General features: G+C 41.0%; 1 protein-coding gene across 1 annotated transcript in view; it reads left to right on the top strand.

The window, feature by feature from the left end:
- Nucleotides 1-4,513: 4,513 nt before the first annotated feature.
- The window catches only part of LOC126418236 (prostaglandin reductase 1-like), a 30,685-nt gene continuing 20,234 nt past the window's right edge, over nt 4,514-14,964 (top strand). The window contains exon 1 of the mRNA XM_050085177.1: nt 4,514-4,828. Within this exon, the coding sequence (XP_049941134.1) occupies nt 4,574-4,828 (255 nt within the window). The 5' untranslated portion in view covers nt 4,514-4,573. The remainder of the gene's footprint in view (nt 4,829-14,964) is intronic.

The raw sequence follows: 14,964 nt of genomic DNA on the forward strand, positions 1-14,964 counted from the left end.
TAACACTTCGTTCAAGAATCATGAAAGAAGGTTGTATACATGGAAGAACCCTGGAGATACTAAATGGTAACACAGAGGTTTAGGAACCAGGTTTTAAATTGCAAGACATTTCCAGTGGCAGATGTGGACTCTGACCACAATCTGTTACGAACTGTAGACTAAGACTGAAGAAACTGCAAAAAGGTGGGAATTTAAGGAGATGGGACCTGGATAAACTGAAAGAACCAGAGGTTGTACAGAGTTTCAGCGAGAGCATAAGGGAACAATTGACAGGAATGGGGGAAAGAAATACAGTACAGGAGGAATGGGTAGCTTTGAGGGATGAAATAGTGAAGGCAGCAGAGGATGAAATAGGTAAAAAGACGAGGGCTAGTAGAAACCCTTGGGTAACAGAAGAAATATTGAATTTAATTGATGAAAGGAGAAAATATAAAAATGATGTAAATGAAGCAGGCAAAAAGGAATAAAAGCGTCTCAAAAATGATATCGACAGGAAGTGTAAAATGGCTAAGCAGAGATGGCTAGAGGACAAATGTAAGGATGTAGAGGCTTATCTCGCTAGGGGTAAGATAGATACTGCCTACAGGAAAATTAAAGAGACCTTTGGAGAAAGCAGAACCACTTGCATGAATATCAAGAGCTTTGATGGAAACCCAGTTCTAAGCAAAGAAGGGAAAGCAGAAAGGTGGAGGGAGTATATAGAGGATCTATACAAGGGCGATGTACTTGAGGACAATATTATGGAAATGGAAGAGGATGTAGATGAAGATGAAATGGAAGATATGATACAGTGTGAAGAGTTTGACAGAGCACTGAAAGACCTGAGTCGAAACAAAGCTCTGGGAGTAGACAACATTCCATTAGAACTACTGACAGCCCTGAGAGAGCCAATCCGGACAAAACTCTACCATCTGGTGAGCAAAATGTATGAGATAGGCGAAATACTCTCAGACTTTAAGAAGAATATAATAATTCCAATCCCAAAGAAAGCAGGTGTTGACAGATGTGAAAATTACCGAATTATCAGTTTAAAAGTCACAGCTGCCAAATACTAACGCGAATTCTTTAGAGACGAATGGAAAAACTGATAGAAGTTGACCTCGGGGAAGATCAGTTTGGATTCCGTTGAAATGTTGGAACACGTGAGGCAGTACTGACCCTACGACTTATCTTAGAAGAAAGATTAAGGGAAGGCAAACCTACGTTTCTAGCATTTGTATACATAGAGGAAGCTTTTGACAATATTGATTGGAATACTCTCTTTCAAATTCTGAAGGTGGCAGGGGTAAAATACAGGGAGAGAAAGGCTATTTACAATTTGTACAGAAACCAGATGGCAGTTATAAGAGTCGAGGGGTATGAAAAAGAGGCAGTGGTTGGGAAGGGAGTGAGAAAGGGTTGTAGCCTATCCCCGATGTTATTCAATCTGTATATTGAGCAAGCAATATAGGAAACAAAAGCGAAGTTCGGAGTAGGTATTAATATCCAGGGAGAAGAAATAAAAACTTTGAGGTTCGCCGATGACATTGTAATTCTGTCAGAGACAGCAAAGAACTTGGAAGAGCAGTTGAACGGAATGGACAGTGTCTTGAAATGAGGGTACAAGATGAACATCAAGAAAAGCAAAACGAGGATTATGGTATGTAGTCGAATTAAGTCGGGTGATGCTGAGGGAATTAGATTAGGAAATGAGGCACTTAAAGTAGTAAAGGAGTTTTGCTATTTGGGGAGCAAAATAACTGATGATGGTCGAAGTAGAGAGGATATAAAATGTAGACTGGCAATGGCAAGGAAAGCGTTTCTGACGAAGAGAAATTAGTTAACATCGAGTATAGATTTAAGTGTCAGGAAGTCGTTTCTGAAAGTATTCGTATGGAGTGTAGCCTTGTATGGAAGTTAAACGTGGACGATAAATAGTTTAGACAAGAAGAGAATAGAAGATTTCGAAATGTGGTGCTACAGAAGAATGCTGAAGATTAGATGGGTAGATCACATAACTAATGAGTAGGTATTGAATAGAATTGGGGAGAAGAGGAGCCTGTGGCACAAGTTGAGAAGAAGAAGGGATCGGTTGGTAGGACATGTTCTGAGACATCGAGGGATCACCGATTTAGTATTGGAGGGCAGCGTGGAGGGTAAAAATCGTAGAGGGAGACCACCAGATGAATACACTAACCAGATTCAGAAGGAAGTAAGCTGCAGTAGGTACTGGGAGATGATGAAGCTTGCACAGGATAGAGTAGCATGGAGAGCTGCATCAATCCAGTCTCAGGACAGAAGACCACAACAACAACAACAACGTAAAGAAACGTGAATGTTTTAGTTGAACCACTTTTTTCGTTTTGTGATAGATGGCTCTGTAATTGACACAAACATATGGCTCACAATTTTAGACGAACATTTGGTAACAGGAAGGGTTTTAAATTAAAATACAGAACGTAGGTACATCTGAACATTTTATTTCGGTTGATCCAATGTGATACATGTACCTTTGTGAACTTATCATTTCTGAGATCGCATACTCTTACAGTGTGAATACCTGTAAATACCACATTAATGCAATAAATGCTGAAAATGATATCCGTCAACCTCAATGCATTTGGCAATACGTGTAACGACATTCCTCTCAGCAGCGAGTAGTTCGCCTTCCGTAATGTTTGCACATTCATTGACAATGCGCTGGCGCATGTTGTCAGGCGTTGTCGGTGGATCACGGTAGCAGATATCCTTCAGCTTTCCGCACAGAAAGAAATCCGGAGACATCAGATCCGGCGAACGTGCGGGCCATGGTATGGTGCGTCGACGACCAATCCAACTGTCATGAAATATGGTATTCAATACCGCTTCAACTGCACGCGAGCTATGTGCCGGACATCCATCGTGTTGGAAGTACATTGCCATTCTGTCATGCACTGAAACATCTTGTAGTAACATCGGTAGAACATTACGTAGGAAATGGGCATTCATTGCACCATTCAGATTGCCATCGATAAAATGGGGACCAATTATCCTTCCTCCCATAATGCTGCACCATACGTAAACGCGCCAAGGTCGCTGATGTTCCACTTGTCGCAGCCATCGTGGATTTTCCGTTGCCCAATAGTGCATGTTATGACGGATTACGTTACCGCGGTTGGTGAACGACGCTTCGTCGGTAAATAGAACGCGTGCAAAAAAATCTGTCACCATTCCGTAATTTCTCTTGTTCCCAGTGGCAGAACTGTACACGACGTTTAAAGTCGTCGCCATTCAATTCCTCGTGCATAGAAATATGGTACGGGTGCAAACGATGTTGATGTAGCATTCTCAACACCGAAGTTTTTGAGATTCCCGATTCTCGATCAATTTATCTGCTACTGATGTACGGATATCCGCGACAGCAGCTAAAACACCTAGTAGGAATCATCATTTGTTGCAGGTCGTAGTTGACGTTTCACATGTGGCTGAACACTTCCTGTTTCCTTAAATAACGTAACTATCCGGCGAACGGTCCGGACACATGTATGATGTCGTCCAGGATACCGAGCAGCATACATAGCACATGCCCGTGGGCATTTTGATCACAATATCCATACAGCAACACGATATCGACCTTTTCCGAAATTGGTAAACGGTCCATTTTAACACGGATAATGTATCACGAAGCAAATACCGTCTGCACTGGCGGAATGTTACGTGATACCACGTAGTTATACGTTTGTGACTATTGCAGCGCCATCTACCACAAAGCGATAAAAGTGGTCCAACTAAAACATTCATATTTCTTTACGTACTACACGAATATGTAATAAAACATGTGGGTTCCTATTAAAAAAAACTCTGTTGATATCCGTTTGACCTATGGCAGCGTCATCTAGCGGGACAACCATAGCGTCATCTGGTTTACCCTTTCGAGCTAGACAAGTTTCGTTCTTTGTTGTTTTTTGGTTTGATGCTTATTTCGTGAGATATTTGGCCCGGTCACTATCAATGGACCACACTGTATACACAAGGTGGAATGTATAAGATGAAACCTATCGTAATGGGCTTCTACCGAGCACGGAAAATGCAGTATGGTTTCTTACTCTCTGCGTTTTTGCTTTCTATAGGTTCTGCTTTACGAGCCACGTTGCCGAAATATCGCAGAAGTTATTTTGAGTTTCAAGTCACGGAATGGCTCCTCAACCTGAAATAGCAGGACGTGACGTCAGAAAACTCGTAGAGCGGGATGTCAACGCTAGCTAACTCCCATGCGCCGACAGCTTAAGCCTGCTAATCCTGTTGAGGGAAGATAATAAAGTTTACTTCAGTAAACATATGTGTGAAGAGGATTTTTAATCATGTATTAGTTATGGTTATTCCTGTAAATAAACTGTACCGTTGAATAACACGTGTCCCAGGACGCTCACTGGCGTCCCTTCACTGCCGATCCGCACACCAGACGGCGGGCGCTATGCCGCTTCCGGAATGTCCTTGACTTTCGCGCCGTCTTATATATGAGACCGGATACGGAACGTAGCCTTGCAGAAGACGTCGCACCGGCTGCAGCTTCGTGAGCACCTCAGCCGAGACAACACCTTCCTGACCCCTTCTTATGTCAGCTGAACAACTTGTAAACTCTTGTCGGAAGCATTTCTCGCAGCTAGTTATGTCGAAGGCACGCAAATTTGTCATCGCAAGTCTCTTCGCAGGAGAGCCGAAAGTCGACAACTTCAGTATCGAGGAAGAAGAGTTACCAGCGCTGCAGGATGGCCAGATACTGTGCGAGGCGGAGTACATCAGCGTCGACCCTTACCAGAGAGCGTACACCCACAAGCACAAGGTTGGGGCTACCATGATCGGATCACAGGTATGTAAAGTTTACTGGCACCAGCCGACCATAGTTAACAGTCACATTTCCAGCTGGTCTTCTGTGTCATGTTGCGCTACCTGCTTGCTTGACACCTCCTCACCCCTGCCCACACTAAACATAGCAGAAGTATTCCACAATTCCACTCCTGGATTTCCTCATCGAAGTGTGGTGAAGTCGATAGCAGCACTCGATTTCAGGTTTCTGCTCCTAAACTTCACTTGTACTATCAGTTGTGTAACTATCTGTCATGAAAATATTGGTAAAGGAAAACGTGTGTTCATAGCTCAGTATTTGCTTTTCTAAGCAATTACCAGAAGTCGCTCTTAGCTAATATCTTACAATTTTTAACACATCTGCCAGCTTATTTTTGCCGGACTTCCACAAAAATTAAAATACTTATAGATCGGCCTGACCCAACACAATACCGATTCACTTTCAAGTTATGTTTGGCGTCTAGAAAAAAAAATTTTAAAGTCATCTCTGTCCCACCAGTTAAAGAAAAGTGTTGCCAGCTAACAAAGTATGAACAACTGTTTAGTAATTAATTTATGCTACCTGAAGGACAGCTCTATTTTAATTTATATTATCATTAAATTAACAGTCTGTTTTACATTTCTATCTAATCTATTTTAACGCGTACTATTGCGATAGCAGCCTTATTTGAGTCCAAGAGCTGTTTATTTGTGTATAGTGTGTCTCATCTTATGGGAATTTTCGTGATGAGTCCAAAATTGGTCTTAGATTTTGCGAGTCTGCGTTATTTCAGGAATGACATTAATGAAGCCTATACGTCTGGATTACCGTTGTATGTTAAAACATGGTTTCTCCGGATATGCTAAATAAATGTCACATCCGAAAAAGTCTTTTATTGAATCTGATTATTATGCACCAGTTTCTGTTTTTCTCGTATTTGATACAATTTTGACATTAACAAAATGAGTTGTTCATCCATGAAACTTACTGTCCTACTGAGACTTAATTGCAGTCGATGTTCAATTCACGGTAACAAAATATTGGGTAATGAATTAAAGTTGTTTCCATATTCTAAATTTGAGTTTACTTACAAGAATCCTAAAGCACAATTTCGTGAAGGTTGTATGGTATCTATTGAATGAACAAGCAGGCATTCCTAATTTATTTATATAAATTATGTAAAAATTACATAAATACCGTATCATATTATGTACAAGAAATGGATGTAACGTGATTTAAATTTTGGTTAGGTTCAAAGAGTTCCTTGTTATGTGTCGTGATCGGCTTTGCTTTGGTTATTGATATAATATTGAATGACAATGTGTGACTTAAAATAACAAATTGATACGAATGCTCCCTATTAAATTCCACGACAAATTGCTGTAATCAGACACATTTATTACTCTTTTCACAGGGAGTTTTGGAGAATTATACCTCCATCACAAGGTGATTTTATGTCAGTCATCAAGACATGGATATATTGTATGTACGACTGTGTAGTAGCCTTTGGCACTGCCTTTGATTACTAATAGGCGGCCTTTTCAGGCGTATTTACGTGACGCACATTTGATATAAACTAAACCAGGCAGAACTTAGCACACCTTTCTTTGATTTTGATTCCGTTTGTACAGAGGGTACGTGGTGTAAATATGACTGGGAAAGCAGATTGTGATAAATGATTACTGGAAGACAGTGTCACAGGTTGACAGAAAGCGTACATACTATCAGTTCATGCCTTAAGGGGGACGTTGATGCAAAACACAGACTACTTCAGAAATGCACCAAATCCACAGTTTTGGTGATATGACAATGAAATTTTGTACCATGCTTTATATGAAAGTAACACACTTAGATACAAAGTCCTTTGACTATATTATTAAACATTTTTTGAATGAAATTTGAAATTTTATTTTCAATGAATAATGTATATTCCATTTTCTCAGAAAGTATTCAATTGATATGTACAAAATTTTTCTCTATTTCTTCTCCTTATGTGTTGTAAGCTTCACTCATGAGGTTTTCGGAATAGGTCAAATAGTATAATTTTCATAATTTTTAATTATAATTCCACAAGTACAATTTTAAATTCATGCAAAATTCCAAGCACTTTGCCCCATATCTCAGCTTGCAATCATAATTTAAAAATTAGTTCTTGAGGCATCGTTTATTTGGTTTACAGAAATATGTGTACAAAATTTCATAATTCTGGCATTCATAGAATCTGAAGAAAAGTAACATAAACTTTGAAACAAACTTTTCAGGAAACGCAATTTAAAGTTCAACCTAACACTTTTCCTTGTGTCATTTCTTCAGAAAGCATCACATTTGTACTCTGGGTCGTCTTTCCCTTCAGGACTTGTCTTTTGGTTTTTTTTTGTCTCTCTTCTTTCCTTTACCAAGTCTTCAACTGACGTTTCAGCTGCAAAGACACGCTGTAAATCCATTTTTCTCAGCATGTCTTGTGTAAAATATCCTATCTTGAAGCCTATTTTAACTAATACCTTCATCCTCCAGACATTTATCCGGTTTTTTATACATTCATTGTGATCGTGGCATAACTGAATAAAGAAAGAATCGATCTCTTGTATAAATCTCCGTCAGTATCACAAGGCAAAAAAAGCATTGCTTCGACATAAACGATGCAGCTAGTTTGTTATTGTTTACAAGATACAGAACAGAGTCAAAGATGATCTATAAAATCAAATAGTATGTATCATGGCCTTGTATGTGTATCTCGCACACGTTTGTTTGAAAGTAATACAAAGAATCGTTGTTCACTGAGCTGGTATTGAAGTGCTGCTTCAAAACGTAGGCGTGGCAGGGAGCGTGCGTCACGCTTTTAATTAATTTTTCAGGCACTTCCGATGCGCTTTCAACATTGAAAATTTGGGAGCTTATTGTCCATGAGTTATACTAACAAATAAAAAATAAATCGAAAGTAGAAATTTTTGTTCAATGTCATCGGCGTCCCCCATTAATTATTAACTTAAATCTACCAGATAATAGAAATGTAGTTCCCCGAAACACATTCTCCAAAGAATAGTAAAGGTGACTGGTTACAGAAATATATAATTTAAATACGTAAGTTACGTTAGAAAATATGTCTTTGCTTTCAGTCACTGCCGCAAAAGGTGGAATAGAGATGTAATGTAACTGTAACCTGAGCACAATGTAATAAAGTCATTGGTTACATTAATCTGTTGTGGTGCTACAGAAAAATGCTGAAGATCAAATGGGTAGCTCACGTAACCAATGAGAAGATACTGAGCAGAATTGGGCAGACGAGAACTCTTCGGTACAACCTAACTAGAAGAAGGGATCGATTGATGGGACAAATTCTGAGGCATCAATTCATTAAATGCAGTGGTGGATTTTTGTTCTCTTCTGGCATTCGTCATTATCTTTCATTTCCCCTGTATTTAGGTCTGGATTACAACGCGTATCAGTAACCTCATCCACGATTCTTTAGAAAATCGAACTCTCGAGTGTAAAACAGTTTCAAACGCCAGCTTGCTTTAGAAATGAGGTAATGTACTGTTCTCGCACCTCAGAGTGTATCTATACTACTACATAAAGACAACTCTTTGTTTTACGTTGTTAACAAAAATAGCGAAAAGTACTTCGACGATTTTCTTCATATTTCCACGCAGTACTCCAATGAACATTAGGATGATCATAGACTATACATTTTTAATATATGCAATATATAAATACCAATGCGTGTGTGTGTGCGTTCCACATCTCCTCCTATATCAGAGGAGAGATTTCAAACAAACTTCCTAAACATGTACCTTACTGTCAGCTCACAATCGCTGTGGTGGTAAGAAACACCGACCTACCAAAAGGTGGGGGTGATGAAGGTCCTTAGCCCGCAACATGTGAATTCGAACGTTTTATTCATCCATTAATTGAGAATGAGAGGACTTATTGATTTGCAACATACGTTATGTACAATTTGAAACCGTTATCAAATTTTTCCTCTCCGACAATCCTTGTAGAATGACGAAAAGAAAATGTTTATCTCTTACTATTTTTCCGCGGTTCTAACTACCGCATGAGGCATGGCATTGTAATTTATTACTTCTTTACTGCAAACAGTATTCGCGACACATTCTACAGACTGTATGCACATATAACCCAGTATTTAAGTGCGAAATTATACCATTGTACGACGCGTACTTCAGGAGATTTGATGTCATAAAAACTGAGGTGCTTGAAAGTCTGCCTCATAATTCACGATTTTTAAATTTGTTACTTCTTTGCTACTATCAAATGGTTCAAATGGCTCTCAGCACTATGGGACTTAAATTTTGAGGTCATCAGTCACCTAGAACTTAGAACTAATTAAATCTTACTAACCTAAGGACATCATACACATCCATGCCCGAGGCAGGATTCGAACCTGCGACCGTAGCGGTCGCGCGGTCCAGACTGTAGCGCCTAGAACCGCTCGGCCACTGCGGCCGGCTTTGGTACTATCTCTTGTTACTAAAATTTTCACAGTCAGTGTCAACACATGCCGCTGAACAAATCTACAAAATTACATCATTGTGCAACACATAATTTATTAGACATGACGTCATAAATATTAAGCAGCAGGCCAGATGCTGTGTGGTATGGGCGTGGGGCATCGCGTGGTAGCCGCGCGGTCTAAGGCGTTTTGTCACAGTCAGGGCGGCTAACCCCGTCGGAGGTTTGAGTCCACTCTCGAGCATGGGAGTATGTGTTGTTCTTAGCGTAAGTTAGATTAAGTAGTGTGTAAGCTCAGGGACCGATGACCTCAGCAGTTTGGTCCCATAAGACCTTACCACAAATTTCCAAACTGGCGTGGAAGCACAGCTATAAATAAATACCCGGCAAACGACGTGCGTCTCCACTGATATTTAATTTATAATGGTGAACGTTGTTAACAAAAATCTCGAAGAGTTCTTGACCGATTCAGTTTAGGATTGTACGCTGTACCATAATGAGAAATCGATCTGTCATATGACATATATGTTATTGATATACACAAAATGTAATTACATATGTAATGTAAACAAGTGGAGAAAGAATCGTAATACGAAGAAGAAGTGTGTTTCTACATCTGAAACATGGTGTCTGTTAAAATTTCGCGGTTTTGCTTTACATACGCGCTGTAACAGTCATGAGCAATGGTTACCGTTGAGGTCTGACAGTGTGAGATGATCTCAGTGAAGAATGCCTTTAAGGCGACAAAGATGCCATTATCAACACCTTTGCGGAGTTTAAACGAGGTCGTGTTATATGGTCACAAGAAGCCGTATGTTCCTTCTGCAATATTTTGCAGAGAGACTTGACAGGAATGTAGCCAATGTACCTGATTGCTGGTAGCGGTTGTCACGAGGATGTACTATCGGATGAAGACTGGCCTCCTGACGATTAAGTGGCACTACCAACAGGGAAGAGCATCGTGTTTGGTGTGTTGCTCCGGCGCATAGTATTGCACCTGCAGCAGCAATTTGAGCAGCTGTTGCCACACAATTACTTCAAGGACAGCTCCGGGCCCTACGGCGTGTAAAGTGCATTCCACCGACCCCAAACCATCGCCATTTGCGACTACAGTAGCGTCATGGGAGAGCTCTTTGGAGGGGAGGGTGTTTTTTCTGATAAAAGCTTGTTCTACCTCGGTTCCAGTGATGGCCCTGTGTTGGGCAGAAGGAGACCAGTTGAGGGCCACCTGCCAACCCGTGTGCTTGATACAAGCACTAGACCCACACTTGCAATTATGACCTGGTGTCCGATTTCGTATGGCAGAAGGAACATCCTTGTGGGTATCCCGCGCACACTGACTGCAAATTTGTACGTCAGTCTGGTAATTCAACCTGTCGTGCTGCCATTCATGAACAGCATTCGAAGATATCCAACACGATAACGCTCACCCTCATACCACTGTTGTAGACCAACATGCTCCACAGCGTGTCGACGTGTTGCCTTGGCCTGCTGGACATACTTCTAATCGAGAGTGTATGGGACATCATTGCACGGCAACTTCAACGTCATCCACAAACCCTCTCTTTACTGACCGGCCAAATGCAACGGGCATGGAACTCCATCCCACAGGCAGACATGCGGCACCTGTACAACACAATCAATGGACGTCTGCATGCTTGCATTCAACATCCTGACGGCCACACCGACTGTTAATGTAGCAGCACTTCTCCTTTTCAACGGCTTGTACGGAGCTAACATTAACCTGTGATATTGCAATGTTAATCACTTAAACATTTTACCTAGACAAATATATTAACGAAATTACGTTTCTCTAAATATTTGTTGATGGAGAATTCTTTTTTCGTCGGTGCGTAATTGAGAAAATTGTTACCAAACATCTCGACACTTTTTGACTGATTTAATTCAGATTTAGGCACGATACTCTAATGAACATTCGGACGGACACAGGTTATGTATTTTTAACAATCAAAATAATTAACATATATGTAATGCATAAAGAGGGGAGCCTTGTTACCAAAAGTCTCAAATAGTTCTGGACTGAATTACTTCATTTTTTACGCTATACTCTAATCAACATTCGAACATCGGCTACTTCTTTTTAGCGTGTATGATGTGTATATATATTTAATATAGAAAAACGAAACGTTGTTAGCAAAAGTCTGGAAAATTTCTTGACCAAATTACTTCATATTTTTACGCGATACTGTTATGAAAATACGGACGGACGTGGACTATATAGTGCTTTTCGATATATACGACACACAAATACATATGTGATATGTAAAGGAAAAAAATTGTCGTCAAAAATCTCGGAAAGTTCTTGAGCGAATTACTTCACATTTTTATACTTGCACTGCGCAGTAACGAATTATGAGACAGACATTGTCTATATACGTATTTTAAATGACGATTTACAGTTTTTCTTTTAAATTAGAATGCGAGAAAGAAACTGCAGTACTGTGCTGTAAAAATGTGCGGTAGTATTTTCTTTCTCGCAGCTAGTCTCAGCTTACGTGACAGGTTCTGTAAACCTTAGACGAATTGTTTTCCCTACACAAATCATTTTCCCTTCTCAATAATCCGAACAAAAGTGGTTCACCGTTGGTTCTACAGCCAACAGGAAGGTTGTATTTACGGCTTATCGGCCATGGAATCTGAGTCGCAGGTAACTCAGTTGAAATGGTTCAAATGGCTCTGAGCACTATGGGACTTAACATCGGAGGTCATCAGTCCCCTAGAACTTAGAACTACTTAAACCTAACTAACCTAAGGACATTACACATATCCACGCCCAAGGCAGGATTCGAACCTGCGACCGTAGTGGTTGTGCGGTTACAGACTGAAGTGTCTAGAACCGGTCATCCATACCGGCCGGCAGTAATTTAGTAATCCCACACTTTCACAGAATAAAATTATGCAGAATACTGTCTTCGAAACTACTATCCTCACCGATCAAACAGCTGTAAATGTTTTTGATAACCCGTAAGTTAATGGTACCCACCGATTTACCCTTACATTTTAAGCGACTTCAGTTCCCCATCAAGGTTTCGTCTACAATACAATACCAATAAACAAGTCTCAAGGGCAGAGAGCGGTGTACGAGGACAGAGAAAAGCAGCAGAGCGTAGAGGAAATGGTGGTAGAGACGAAGGGGGGGGGGGGGGGCGGGAGAGGGGAGCATGACCGAAGACAGAGGGAGGTGGACTTTAAGGTGTGTGTCAAATGAATTAGCAATTGCGAAGCAATGTTGGGTTGGCTTATAACGTTGTATCCCGGGATATGTGACGTTCAATGATATAATAATTGTGTTATATGTAAATACTATTTGCAAAATGTGTTGTGAACGCAGTTAATAGTAAAGAAGTAATAAATTAAAACGGCATACTTGATGTAATTGATTTGCAGCATAAATAGCGAAAATGTACATGTACCAAAAAAAAGTTTTGCGTCACCTCGGTTCCGAGAGTTCCGGAACCTGTACAGAAAATTGGAATAGAGATCAACGTAAACTTCATTTCCACCCTTTCTATTGCTCATGAAGACAACTCATTGCATTTTGTATCACGAAACAGCGAGACCTTCCGAGCTCATGGTCCAGATTGCTTTACATACCAGTGCCTCTAATACCCAGTAGCACGTCCTGTTGCATTCATGCATGCCTGTATTCGTAGTGACACATTATCCACAAGTTCATCAAGACACTGTTGGTCCAGATTGTCCCACTCCTCAACGGCGATTCGGCGTAGATCCCTCAGAGTGGTTGGCGGGTCACGTCGTCCATAAACAGCCCTTTTCAATCTATCCCAGGCATGTTTGATAGGACTCTTGTCTGGAGTACATGCTGCCAAATAGTCGAGCGATGTCGTTATCCTGAAGGAAGACATTCTCAAGATGTACACGATGAGACGAATGCCTCGCCAATGTGCTGCCAATATGGTTGCACTATCGGTCGGAGGATGGCATTCACGTATCTTACAGCCATTACGTGACCTTCCATGAGCACCAGTGGCGAACGTCGGCCCCACATAATGCCACTCCAAAACAGCAGGGAACTTCCACCTTGCTGCACTCGGAGAACAGTGTGTATAAGGCGTTCACCTTGACCGGGCTGCCTCCAAACACGTCTCCGACGATTGTCTGGTTGAAGGCATATGTGACACTCATCGGTGAAGACTCCGTGATGGCAATCTTAAGCGATCCATTCAGCATGTTGTTGGGCCTTCTGTACCATGCTGGAGGGTGTCGTGGTTGCAAGATGGACCTCGCCATGGACTTTGGGAGTAAAGTTGCGCCGGCCGTTATGGCAGAGCGGTTCTAGGCGCTTCAGTCTGGAACCGCGCGACCGCTACGGAAGCAGGTTCGAATCCTGCCTCAGGCAGTTCTAGGGGACTGATGACGTCGGATGTTAAGTCTCGTAGTGCTCAGAGCCATTTAGTAAAGTTGCGTATCATGCAGTCTATTTCTCACAGTTTGAGTCGTAAAAATTCTCACCATAGATCGGAGTTCGCCTTGGATCAGATTGTTTTCAAGTAGACTAGCTGCATATTCTGAATCGTAGCGACCAGGATTTGATCACTGGTTATCGACAGGCATAACATCGGACAGACTTCGTACCCATCATTTCAATATAACAAACAAGATTAGCACTCTCAACCCCCAATCCCCAACACCTTATTTGAGAGTCGTGTGTGGACTAATATCAGTTATAACGTCGCAGTTCACATTAATAAGTCAGGAAATGAACACACGTGCCAGTCAGATGGCTCTGAGCACTATGTGACTTAACATCTGAGGTCATCAGTCCCCAAGAACTTAGAACTACTTAAACCTAACTAATCTAAGGACATCACACACATTCATGCCCGAGGCAGGATTCTAACCTGCGACCGTAGCGGTCGCGCGGTTCCAGACTGAAGTGCCTAGAAGCGCTCGGCCACTCCGTCCAGTCCATTCATTGTCGAGCAGAAGTGAAGTTTTAGTCAACGTATGCAGGTGCGCTCACAACTGCAGTTTGATACAAGGACTACAGCAAATATTTGCAGCAATGTTCGAATGTTTTCTGTTAGTTTCCATGATTTTTTTTTAGAGTTACTTGCTTTTCTACTGGCTACTAAAATTTGCGCTTGAGTGACACCGCTGTAAATTAAATAATTATTTATCTAGGAGTTTTCTGGAAATTTAGGCTGGTAACACGTTCATGGATGACTAAAGACGAATGAAAACAGCAAATCAATTCTTGTCTGCCTGTCTCATCTGTTAGAAGGTTTAATCGAATTTTTATTTATACTAGAATATAAAAAGTCACACTAGGTAAAATTAGCTTTACCATTTGCCGCACCCCCACCTCTCCCCAGACAATAAACCTGTGTGCGGAGCTGTTTGCATGTTAAGGATCTGGCAGATAACATTGACAGTAGCCTTAGAACTTATGCAGATTATACAGTTATCTGTAATGGAGCAGTATCTGAAGAATGGTGCAAAAATGTTGACAGATCCCGAAAATATTTCAAGGAGTTGAGAAGTTTTGAAACTTGATCTAAAATGTTCAAAACTGTAAAAGTATGCACCAAAGTATGCACTTCACACAACGCCGAAACGGATTATACCGTGGGTAAAGAATATCACCACTACGACAGTAGTTTATTCATGAATAAATCATGGGTGTAGTAAATGTCAGAATATCGACT

Source organism: Schistocerca serialis, chromosome 1, assembly GCF_023864345.2.
Source record: "Schistocerca serialis cubense isolate TAMUIC-IGC-003099 chromosome 1, iqSchSeri2.2, whole genome shotgun sequence".
In the NCBI taxonomy this organism is placed as follows: Eukaryota; Metazoa; Arthropoda; class Insecta; order Orthoptera; family Acrididae; genus Schistocerca; species Schistocerca serialis.